This window comes from Typopeltis vanoorti, chromosome 21, assembly GCF_054136105.1.
Source record: "Typopeltis vanoorti isolate ZY-2024b chromosome 21, IOZ_Tvanoo_1.0, whole genome shotgun sequence".
Classification (NCBI taxonomy): domain Eukaryota; kingdom Metazoa; phylum Arthropoda; class Arachnida; order Uropygi; family Thelyphonidae; genus Typopeltis; species Typopeltis vanoorti.
In genome coordinates this window covers 83,514,264-83,527,463 of record NC_143569.1, presented here as the reverse complement: position 1 = coordinate 83,527,463, position 13,200 = coordinate 83,514,264, and the positions used below count along the sequence as shown (strand labels likewise).

General features: G+C 34.6%; 1 protein-coding gene across 1 annotated transcript in view; it reads left to right on the top strand.

Moving 5' to 3' along the window:
* Nucleotides 1–13,200, top strand: part of PCID2 (PCI domain-containing protein 2) — a 191,431-nt gene that overhangs the window by 130,427 nt on the left and 47,804 nt on the right. Inside the window, exons 11-12 of the mRNA XM_090411518.1 lie at nucleotides 3,560–3,660; nucleotides 7,170–7,243. Of these exons, the coding sequence (XP_090267644.1) occupies nucleotides 3,560–3,660; nucleotides 7,170–7,243 (175 nt within the window). The remainder of the gene's footprint in view (nucleotides 1–3,559; nucleotides 3,661–7,169; nucleotides 7,244–13,200) is intronic.

Here is a 13,200-nt window from a genome sequence, read left to right as displayed (position 1 = left end):
AGAAGTGGAGGAATTTTTTGATGCTTTAGAAAAAGCAATTGACACAATGAAAAAGGAAAAGTTGGTCCTTGTTGGGGATCTAAATAGCAGAGTAGAAAATGATTTTCAGACATACAAAAATATTTTGGGAAAATTTGGAGAATAGAGGAAAGCTAATAATAATGGCAAATACCTGTTGGTTTCTGCTCAGGACATGGATTGGTTATTACCAACACCATGTTCCAACATAAAAATGTGCACAAATTCACATGGAGAGAAGAGGCAAGAAATAAGAAAAGTCTCATTGACTATGTTATTGTTGATAGTGATGTTTTCTTCCTGGTGCAGGACACCAGAGTGTACAGAGGATTTGAGATTGGAAGTGATCACTATTTAGTCTTGAGCAGAATAAAATTGAATTTCATATTGAAAAGAATAACATATAAGAAAGTTTAAAGAGAATAAAAGTTGAGCAACTCTCAGATGTGAACTGTAGACTAAAATACACAAACATTATTGAAGAAAAAATGAAAGAGTTTGAGAACAGGAATGAAACCTTGGAGATTCAGTGGCAAGCCTTGAAGAAAACACGGATTGATTCAGCCAGAGAGATATGTGGTGTGGTTGTCTGCAAGGATAGAATAATCAGAACTCCATGGTGGACACAGGAAGTTAAAGAGACAGTGAAGAAAAAGGAGAAAGCATATCAAAAGTTCCTGGCAAATAAGTCAGCTTGTGCTCTTAGAGAATACAGAGACAAATGTAAGAAAGCTAAACGCTATGTAAAACTAGCTAAACAGAAGTCATGGGAGGACTTTGGCCAGAACATAGAAAATAAATATCAGGAAGTGGCAAAATATTCTGGAGGTTGTTGAAGAAGCTTAGAAATGGAGGAAAGAGTGCTGTAAAAGGAGTTAGAGATGATAAAGATGAAGACAGGAGGAAAAGATATCCTGAAGTATGGGGTAATTACTTCGAAAAATTACTAAACGAAACAAGCTGTGATAGCACAGTGGTAAAAAAACACTCAACAGGCATATAGTTAGGAATACATATCCATACTTGAAGTAGAAAAAGCCATCAAAGGCTTGAAATGTAGAAAGGCAGCAGGAGTAGATGATATTCGACCAGAAATACTGAAGTATGGTGGTATAAAAGTCTTACAGTGACTGCACTGCATAGTTCAGAAAGCCTGGACAGAGGGGCGAATTCCCGATGATTGGAGTAGAGCTCTCATAGTACCCATATATAAAAAGGGCAATAAAACTGAATGTGAGAATTACAGAGGTATTTCTCTACTGAGTGTTCCTGGCAAGATCTATGCAAGTATACTTGAGAAATGGTTGAGAAGAATTGTGGAAGAAAAGTTTGGTACAGAACAAGCTGGATTCAGGCCAGATAGAGGCTGTCAGGATCAGATCTTCACTTTACGACAAATAGATGAGAAAGCATGGGAATATAACAAAGATCTATATTTAAGTTTTGTCGATCTGGAAAAGGCATATGAAAAGGTGCTAAGAGAGAAGCTATTCAATACGCTACAGTTATATGGTGTCAATGGGGCATTATATCAAGCAATACTTAGTCTTTATTTGAGTTGTAAGTCAGCAGTTAGAATTGAAGGAAGTACAGGAAAGTGGTTTATTGTTAAATCGGTGTGAGACAAGGATGTACATTATCCCCTCTGTTATTCATTATTTGTATGGATAACATTATGAGGGAAAGTGGTATTAAACCTGAGATAAAAATTGGAGGCGTTAATGTCAGCTCTTTGCTTTATGCGGACGATGTTATACTTCTAAATAAATCAGCTACAAGTCTGCAAGATTCCCTGACTAAATTGAATAACTGTTGTAATAGATATGGTATGAAGGTCAGCAATAAAAAGACATAGACGATGAAAATGGACAGAATCGTTGAAAATGTCAGCTGCGTTGTGAACGGAGAACCTGTGGAACAAGTAAAACATTTCAGCTACTTAGGCACGCTTTTTAGTGAAGATGGTAAATTAAATATAGAAATAGACAACAGAATCAACAGAGTTGGTATGGTAGGAAGTCAATTGAATAAATTCATATGGAATAAGAGAGAAATTAGTCGGAACACTAAATTATCTGTATACAAGACAGTGTTCAAACCAGTTTTAACTTATGGATCTGAGAGGTGGGTCAGAAGTAAAACACTTAATCAAAGACTAGAGACAGCAGATATGAGAGCCCTGAGAAAGATTAGGGGCATGAACAGATGGCATCAATGGCAATATCATATTAAAAACAAGGATATTAGGAAAGAATTTGACATTGTCAGCATCCAGGAATTCATTAACAGAGCTAATCTCAGGTGGTATGGGCACTTAAATAGAATGGGCGAGGAAAGATTAGCAAAACAAGTGTTCTCTTCCAGGTTGGCAAGAAAATGACCCAGAGGAGAACCAAGATATAGGTGACTTGATACGGTACAATGTGCCTTAGACAATAGAAATATAAGATCTGATAATGATAATATTGGAGTCTTGACAAGTAACAGACTTATTTGGAGGAAAATTGTAGTAATGAGTAGTAAGATGTTAGTAATGATGTGAATTTTTCATGTTGTACTATCATATCCTGTACACCTCTTGAGGGTACATGGCAGGAATATGATGATGATGTGAGTGTTTGTTTCAGCTTCTTGCCTACTAAAACCCCAGGGTTTCTAGCCTCGTCAGTCCAACATAATCCTGCCACTATAATACATTATGGGATAGCTCAAAATGCCAAAGTGCATAACCTTACATTTACTAAATTGAACTGATAAATCCATTTTCACATGCCCACAGTTCTGCGAGTTCTGCATGTCAGTTGCATTCCTGATTCCTTTTCCTGTGTTGGCATCAGCAAATAGCTGTATGCCTCTTGCCAAATCCTTTCCAGTGTCATTAATGTAAAGATTGAATGACAATTGTCCAAGGACTGGTTCTTGAGATACTCCACTGATCCCCTTAAATCTTACAGAATGACATACTCTCCCCCATACACCACTTTTTGATATCTGTCACTTGTTCATCCTTTCGTTCAAGCTCATTGCAACATTTGCCCTTTATTTGGAAGAATAATGTCCCATTTATGCAATGTAAAGAAACTTTATAAATTCATTTTAGCCAAATATAAGTTAGCTACTCTCACATGGAGGCAGCAACAGGATTTTTCATCCTGTAAAGCAGACAGATAAGTCAATAATACAGAGTTGGTTCAGTCATAATTTTAACCAGTGCTGCTTAGTTATGACTTGATGTAATTTTTGAAAAATTTAAGTCTGCTATAATGTCTGCATAATCAGGAGCTTAAGATTTATAAAAGTTAATAAGTTGATTTTTTCCATATTGTAAATGACATATGTAATGCTTAATATTGCTTATAAGTATCTAGTGTACTTAGGTCTGTATTTAACTTTTAGTTGAATGAAAGATGTTCATATAAGAAATAATTTTCTTTCACATCATCACATCTGCTGTCTGTTAATACAGAATGTTTACTGTTAATATCTGTTAATAAAGAATAAAATTGCAAATTACATACGTTGTTTTCTTTCTGTACAACAGCTGAAGAATACTTGACATTTGCCTTTCAACGATGTCACAGGAAATCTACAAGAAATAAACGTCTCATTTTGATCTACCTAATTCCTGTTAAAATGCTTCTTGTAAGTGTTTTTTAGTATAGTTTATAATTTAATTTTTATGCAGATAATGTTATGCTCTTAACTGATCTGTCAAATCAAATACAAGTTTGCAGGATTTCTCTAACAAATTTGACTGAAAATAGGCAGGAACATCGAAAACATCATCTGTATCCCATGGAGAACCTGTGTCCAGACAGTTCATCATGGAGAAAATTCTTCGCAAGAAAATTTGAAATCCTATTTCATGTCATTCCTATATACGGAAGAAGAAAAAAAAAGGAAAAAAAAAGAAATATTTTATGTATTATTTATTATTTCAATTATATTTAGTGTTCTGAAATGTTTTATTCCATATAAAGTTATTAATATTATTTCTTACTTAGATACTACAGGCTCTGTAGATGAAATATTAATTTTTACAAACTGGAATAGGGTGGTTAGGGAGAAAGGACACCGTATTTAAGAATATTTAGGAATAATAACTATTTCAACTAATATTTATAGTTAACTATTCTATTGTAATTAGTAATATTAATAGTTATTAGGGAGAAAGGGCACAATATTTAAGAATATTTATTCTTCTAACCGTTCACTATTTTTCTGTTCTGTGCATTTAGACATCCATCCAGGTGTGATGTATTTTTTATCTGAACAAATTCAAAAGGTGAAGTGTTTCAGTTATTGAATACATGTGTATTTTGAAAATCACTGCACTTTTCCTGCATAGCAAAGACATCTTGTATGCTGATATCATTTGCAGAGCTAGTTTAAGATCATAGGTGCAATTTTGAGTAATTATATTAAAGAAAATTATAATAAAATTACATAAATGGTGTCATAATGATGTAAATCGGCATAGGCTAAATTGCTATCTGCAGCTTCAATATTAGTCTTTACTTTTTCCTCCAATACTAGCATTTTATGATGCTAAAAAAATTTTAATTTTTTGTCTAGTCTTCTTTACTGAAAAAGAAATACACACACACACATAGATGGACACTCCCAAAATGAAATATGTAATCACTTCTCTTGTGAACCGTTCAAAAATAAACTGTAATCAGAAATATCATGTTGTTAACAACTGACTAGATAGTGTACCCTCTCCTACCAATGAGCTGTGGATTCGAAATTTGCAATAGGCATAGGATGCTTGTAATTGTTTTTAGGTAAGAGATGAATTTCTTCATCTAAAAATACTAGCATTGGAGGAAAAGGTAAAGACTAGTATTGCAGCCACAGATGGCAATTTAGCTTATACTGATTTACATCATCATGATAACATTTACGTAATTTTATTATCATTTTCTTTAATATAATTACTGAAAAGTGCACCTGTGATCTTAAACTAGCTGTGTAAGCAATAACAGCGTACAACATATCTTTCCTGTGTAGGAAAAGTGGAATCATTTTCAAAATACACATGTATTCAATAATTGAAACACCTCATCTTCTGAATTATTTTGTCATAAAACTGCAAAATTCTTCTCTGAATAATTTTATTTTTTAAGGAGGCAAGCAAGATGATACGATGTCTGACCCAGTGTAATAAAAACCAAGATTTAATATTAAATCAACTCTCAAAAGCATACATAAAGGATTTGCATATTAGTGAATTATACTGTGAGACAAGCTATGCCATATCTTCTTCTTATTATTTTTGGTAACTATATGGAGTCAACAGACTCATTGTAGGAGACCCACTCAACCAGCAACATGTCTGTCATAATGAGCTTTGAAGTTATTTACACTACTGTATGGCCACAGATGCAAGACCCTTTGACACCTCTGCGCATGTCAGAAGAAGAAGACGAATCCATTCTGATAATAGGGTAATCAATGAGTTTCGTGGGATGAGTGTTTATTATTATACATTGGAAAATTAACTTTTCTTTTATGAAAATTCTAGTTCTTAAAGTGGTAACTATTTTTGCTTGTACAATAGTTGGAAAATTTACATATAAAGCACGTGATTTTGTGTGTTGTTGTCCAATTCATACATCTTTTATTTCTTTCTCCCCTTCAGCATGAATCGACTATTCTTTGCAATCTGCCAAAGTCGGTTCTATGAAGTGTTGGCATACAATACCTGTATTCACAATACGCTCCGGTAATGCATTCCACTCACTAACAACACTTTAAGGAATTATAAAAAAATCTACTCACGTGTTTATACACAACTTCCAGGGATGGCCGCTCATTCTTCCCATCTTAACATCCACTCTTTTTATAATTCCTTCTATTAATCTGATAGAATCCATTAACTAACTTGAAGGTCTCTATCATATCTCCTCCTATCCACCAACCACTGCAATTTGCATTCCCTTAAACACTTCTCATAACAAACACTCCAGATTCCTGATAGCACTTTGGCTATTAGTTTTTGGAACCTCTAGTGGTTCCACATCACAGTGAAAACCAGGTGACCAATCTGAGCACAGTAGTCTATATGTGGTCTGACAAATTCCTTATATAGAGGCACCACCATCCCCTTATCCCTACATCTCAGTGTACCTTTTATCATAGCAGTGATACAATGTGCAGTTTTTGCAACACTGGCGATGTGCCCTTGAACCTCAGTCCACTGTCTGCTATCACTCCAGGATCCCAAATCTCATCTACTTCCTGAAGTACAACTCCACTAATACAGTATGTTGCCTTATATCTCTGTATCCCAAAGTATAACACCTTGCATTTATTAATATTAAAACTGCAACCCACTCATTTGTCCAAGCTAAAAGTCTATTGAAATCTTCCTGTAGAGAAGTAACATCAGCACAACTTGTGATGATTTTGTCTAACTTTGCATCATCAGCAAACATTTAAAGATCCCCAGTCAATTCACATGAAATATTATTAACAAATAAGTTAAACAGTAAGAGTCCAAGAACGGACCTGAGGAATGCTACTGTCACCTTCCTTTTCTGAGACACTGCTCTATCATATACAACTTGCTGGTATGGTCAGGGAACCAATCTCCAATCCATGTCACCAATATACTATCTATTTCTATCCTCTGCAGTTTGTATATCAAATTATCATGGGGTAATCTATCAAACACGTTTGCAAAGTCCAAGAACATCACTGTATATGATTCTCCCTTATCCAACACATTTGTCACCTTATCATAAAACATGAGCAGATTGCTAAAAAAACAAGACCTGCCCTTCACAAACCCATGCTGACCATAATAGAGAATCTTATGTCCATCAATTCATCTTCTAACAATAAACCGTAAGCCTGGTATCTCATTCCTGTGTCCAACATCTGTCTCGTCTCATGTTGAATAAATTTTAAAGAAATGACAGTTAAGTAATTCAAAAATCTTTTTGTAAATACTACTTTTTATTTGTGACTGATCTGGAGAAGTACACAATAGTATTGTACAAAACTAGTAATTACCGTAATTTAATGTGCTTTACTTTTTTTCACCAGTAATTAACAAAACATGGATACAACAAAGCACATAAATTTTAATTCTTTAAGTTTATTTTATTTTATTTATTTATTTTATTTTTTTGTTGTTTACTTAGGGTCATATGCCCAGTCTTCAACTTCTTCAAAAGTATGACCTAATGCAATTTTCAGAAGTGGTTAAAGCTGTTGTGTAAGTATTATATTTGTTATTTTACTTTTGATTTACTTTTTTCATATCTAGTTTTTACATAATAGATATATTATGCATCTCTAATCATTATATGTAGTACAGGGTGTCCGCATTGGATCTCCCTAGTTTCAAAGAATTATAAAAAATCGAAATGTGGAAATATGTATGGTTTGGGTTGTTCAAATGTTCCAGAGACTTTCATCCAGAATTTTTTCCTGTGTCACAATGCAGTGGGGCTGCTGGACAGGGGTGAAGAAAGTTCAAGTTGTGTGGTGGTTAGCTGAGCTGAAATCATGCTGGAAACTTTCATTTTTCTACAACTCGAAGACTTGCAACTGCACATTCTCCTTCAACAGGATGGTGCTCCACCACACACTGGTATTTGGAGGTCTATGCAACTCTTGACAGGGTCTTCCCTCAGCTGTGGATTGGACATGGAGGACTGATTCCCTGGCCACCACGATCAACGGATCTTACCCCACTTTATTTTTTCTTGTGGGTGTATGTGAAGGATGCAGTGTATGCAACTAAAGTGGACAGCCTAGAAAACCTGAAACATCGCATTTCTGCTGCTGTGTCCTCTATCACCCTATCACCCCTGATATGCTTCAGAGAACCTGGTCGGAGATAGACTATCGACTTGCCATTGTGCATGCTACTATGTGAGCACATGTGGAAATGTATTGATTTTTTTTTTTACAAAAGCTTGATGTTCCTTCTCATTTGTACAATTTCGACAACATTGTCCACACACCTCAATAGTGGTAACACGTTAAAACTAGGGAGGCCCGACACCCTGTATTTTACACTCAGTTCTTATCACAGAATAGGGTGATAATTCAGAATAATCAAATATTAGTATTGCAAGGGTGTGAAGAACACAACCAAGCATGTACTGGTGCTTCTTTTAGTATATGTAGTAATTGTCATCATCATCCTTTTAGGGATTTTGGCCTAATGACTGTTTCAGTCTCATTCCATCCTTTCTTTAGTCATCCCTGACTTGTATATCTTCTTCGACTAGGTGGTATCTTAAGGGGGTTTTTTTGGGGGGGGGGGTGTACTTCTTTTTTTTTTTTTTTTGTCCCAGAGAATATAGCCTGTTGTCTCTTTCATAAGAATTTCATTTCTCCAGTTTCTGTTATTTTTTTTTTTCTTCTGCAGTTTATATGGTCCATAATTCACTTACATTGAGCAGAGAAGGTGTTGCCAAAACTTTTTTAACTCTTATTCTACAAATGCTGTGTGTGTATCTATGTTGATTGATCATTCCTCTTATCTTTAAGAAGTTTGAAATTTTGATATCAAAGTCATCTTCTTTTGTATATGATACGACATATCCAAGGTATTTGAAGCAGTTAATTTGTTCTAAGATTTTATTTTAAATCATGATTTTACTTTTGATTGGAGATGGTCCTTTAAAAGCCATGATTTTTTTTTTTTTTATCTGTTGAGATTTTCATTCCAAATTTTTGAGCAATTATATTTAAAGAGTATATTAATCTTTTGAGTTCATCTTCACTTTTTACTATGATAATCTGGTAACCTGTTTGTTCCTTAAGATTGTCAAAAGGCTTTCTGGTAATCTACAAATACTATGTGTGTATCTATGTTGAATTGCAATTCTTTTCCATTAAATTTTTTATAATGTAAAAGCTGAGTCAATATGTAATCGTCCTTTTTGGAAGCCAATTTATTCTTCACAAAGTTTATCTTCTACATATGATTTAAGTGTTGAAGTTAATATTCATGCATATAACTTATGACCAGTATTTAGGAGACTCATTACTCTGTAGTTTTCACAGTTGCATTTATCACCTTTTTTATATGTTGGAATGATAGTTACCTTATTCCAACTTTCTGGGATTTTTCCTTGCTGCTAGATATTGTTAATTAATTTTAAAAGTCATCTGATGAATAGGATGCCTGCATATTTAATAGGTTCTATATTTATTCTATCGTTACATCCTAGGCTGCCTACAAATGCCCATATAGGGTCACCACCTAGATAGGACTGTAGAGTCACCCACCTGTTTCATTTAGTAATTGTAACACGATTAAATGAAATTTAGTTTAATCATTTATCCAAGTGTGAGCAAACAAAGTTTGCATCTGAAAATATCTTCAGGACTCTAGTAAGGTAGTACAACCTTATGTGTACAACCTTACCCCAGTCCTGAAGATATTTTCAGGTGCAAACTTTGTTTGCTCACACTTGGATTAAGGATGAAACTAAATTTATTATAGTCTAACCAAGAGAAAAATAAACTTTCAACATAAATGAAATTGGTGAAATCATTTTCACATCCTTATTAATAAATAGAATTCATGTGTTAAAGTTTAAGTGCTGGGAGGACATCGTGTTGGAGGTTCAATGGAATATTTACTGCACTAGGAAAGGATTAAACTAATTTTAATGCTTTCAATATTTCGTCTCAGTCACTGAGACATCTTCATGGATTACAAATAACTTTTGTAACATGCACACAAATATACAAAGACAATACAATACTAAATGAAACAAGTGGGTGACTCTAAGGTGGTGCACCCTATATGGGCATTTGTAGGCAGCCTAGGATGTAAAGTGGGAACGTTGATGATTATTGTTTTCCAAATTTTGGAAAGTTTTATGCATCCATATTTGTTTAAATTAGGTTGATTTCTGAATGCTGTTGTAGATTCTAAAAACAGTCTTTCCTTTTTAAATTTACTATGGTGGAGCATGGTGGGTTTTCTTCCAGGAGATCCTGTGGATAGTATCCGATACATGATCTGCAAGGCCAGATTGACCATAGTTCTGATTACAGATGTACAATTTGTGTTCTTCTAAATAGATGGTCACTGATCTACCTATCTGTCTGAAGTAAGCCAACTTGCAGGAACAAAGTACTTTATACACTCCAGGCACTGAGAGAGGAGGTAGCTGATCTTTGGTAGAATAGATAAAGGTAGCAAGTTTCAGTGGGGGCTTAAAAGCTGTGTAGAGGTTGTACTTTTTTAAAGACCTAGCTATTTTTTCTGATGTGCCACGGATGCAAGAAATGGTGATGCCATTTCTGAAATTCTTCTGAAGCAATGCCCAAGGAACTGATTTTTTTTTTTTTTTTAAATTCTTTAATCACTGTAACCATTGGAGAAGAAGGTGTTGTGTATGTGGTTGAGTTTAGTTGAAAGACAGGTTCCACTGGAACAAAGATTATAGGCTCTATTGGTTAGTTTTTGATAATGCCATATTGTTGAGAGGGGCAGTAGTGGGAAATTTTGTAAATGCATCTGCCTGTATGAGTGGGTTTTCTATATACAGTGAAGGAAAGGTTACGATTAAGAAGGTATTTTACTAAAGTGCCTAGGAAGGATAAACTACTATTGTTATTTTCCTTTTCTATCGTAAACTGGATTCTTGGATGTAGACTATTGAGGTGGCTGAGGAAGGAGTCTAATGTATGGGCCATGAAGCCAAATAAAGAACACATCATCTACATATCTTAGCCAGATAAAAGGTTTGAGAGTGGGGCTGAGTCTATGGCTCAGCCCCTCTCAAAAATTAACCAAAATTGATGCCATAGGATGTCATCAATGGATGTTAAGGTGTCATTTAAGGGAATATTGGTAAACAGTGAGGGGATATATATATGTATTATTTAAAATTAGATTTTCAATCAAGGTTTTAAAATGGGTTTGTTTATATAGGGTGTGGTAAGTCCAGTGAGGGAGAGTAAGAGAGTTCGCCAGCTGTTTTGACAATTTGTAGCATGGAGCACCTGTGGTATCTACTGATGCTCCATGCTAGGGGAAAATTAGGTTTTTTCAAACTTTCATTTTTTCTTGACTAATATTTATGCATTTAAGTATATGATATTCACATTTTTATCCTACTTAAAACTAACTGACAATCGCTATCACCAGTAACAGTCAGCAAGACTTTATTTCTTTTGTGCCTTCTTTCCATTTGAATTTATGCATATCTTTATGCTGATGTATGGTCTTGCACCAGCTCTGTCTGTTCATGTCCTGAACAGAAATCTAACAGGCTATTATTATAATTGAATTTCGTGTTTCATTAATTTACTATAACATCACACTTCAAGTTAGAGGCTGTAAAACACCTCAGACTTCTTTTGTTATGTAGTTGTTTATAAATGATTAACAGTGACACTTGTTCAGATGATGGCGCAGTCAATTCTTACTACAGCAAAGGCTGCTCACTCACTAGAACAATCTTCTGAAACATCTTAACTAATATCTTCACAGGTACAGTTCTATGATAATAGAAATTTATTATCACAAACTCCACTATGACTAACTATTCCTGTGGTCACTTGTGAAATTTAAATATAATTGCATTACTGCTGGGTGTGCAAGAAGAATTTACAAAACATCAAAACATTGCTACTTTATTGTGCTTACGAGACAGCAGGATTTCAGACAAACAGACACTATTTGACAAACATTATATCAGATAATGTTCTATCAAAAATCCTCTGTAGCTCATTGGTTTCGACAGTGTCCTTCAGTTGGAAATACCTGGGTTCGAACCTGTAAATGCATCCTGTCTAGGATGTGAGGACTCTTTATCAGAGCTCTTCAAGTGAAGGTGAGTTGGCCAGTCTTATACAGATTGGCAGGGATTCTTCTCCTGGAAACTTGGGTTTTTTTTTTTATCCTGCACACAGGCAAACCAGCCAGGAGAACACGTGTAGCTTACAAACAAAATATCCAATAAGCATAGGGCTAACTGCTCTTTCCAAGAATAACAGTTAGGAAATGTCCTCAATGGGGGCTGTCCAAGGATGCCTTAAAGCTATGGGTGCTTAAGGGCCTGTTGTGTACTGTAAAACAAAAAGAATATTCTTTCAGCTCGTTCAGTGATCTTGAAGAGTTGTTGGGCAATCACAATGCCAAAAATTATATATAATTTTTTAAATGTAATTAATTAATTATAATTTTATAAGTTCAGCTAGTTCATTAGGATTCATTGCTCAGCCTATAATAAAGTGCTGCAACTCTTCAGTGATATCTGGATGGCATTGAAGAAGATTCATTTCATTCTTGTATACCCTTTATTCTTTAAAACCTTAGTACAGAGTAATATGCAGGATGAACAAATTCAAGAAGGCATCTTGGTAATGGAGCAAAGGTGGGAAATGGAATGATAATATGATGGTGGATAGCTGTTGAGTTCTTGACACTCAAAGGTATTCACAGTAGGAAATAAATTTAGCCCATTTTGAGTTAAATATGTTGTTGCATTCTCTCCTTCTTGGTAGTTTACTCTATGGCAGTTATGTGTATGATGTCCTGTGCATTTTGGGAAAATTAACATATATCTTTATCAAGCTCACTTAACAATTTTAGTAGCAGTGTAAAAATTGTAAGATTTTTATGTGTTGTTGTTGTTATTATTTCTTAGACTACACTAGTTTAAAGAAAATCTTGCTTACCTTATATTTAATCCTCTATACTGAATCAACTGCACTGTCTCACAAAGCTTATCTACACTATGATGTTATTTCCATCTTTCTGATCTAGCCCTTTGTTCCTATCGCACGTGCAGCAGACTCTAAATATAGTTATCGCTGGCTATATGATTGCATTATTCAATCTGCAGACTGAATAATTGAGAGTGAGGAATCGAAAAATGGATCAAAGGCAATATCTAGTCAAATTTCTCTTATCCATATAGCAAGTTGTGGCAATATCAAATTAACACACAGGTTCATAATTTTTTCGAGACAGTGCTTTTGCAGTGATCAGATCAGAATGTTGTTCACCAAAGTATTTATTCTAACTAGAAAAATTGTAATTACATACTAGACAAGTAATGGGGAATAACTGTTTCTCCCAGCATAGCTAACTCCAGAAAATAATTACACATATAAAACATGTACATTTCTGCCTTCATATAACTCTAACACACTACTTAGTACTTTACAAATTTAGGACAAACTCTTGCTTAA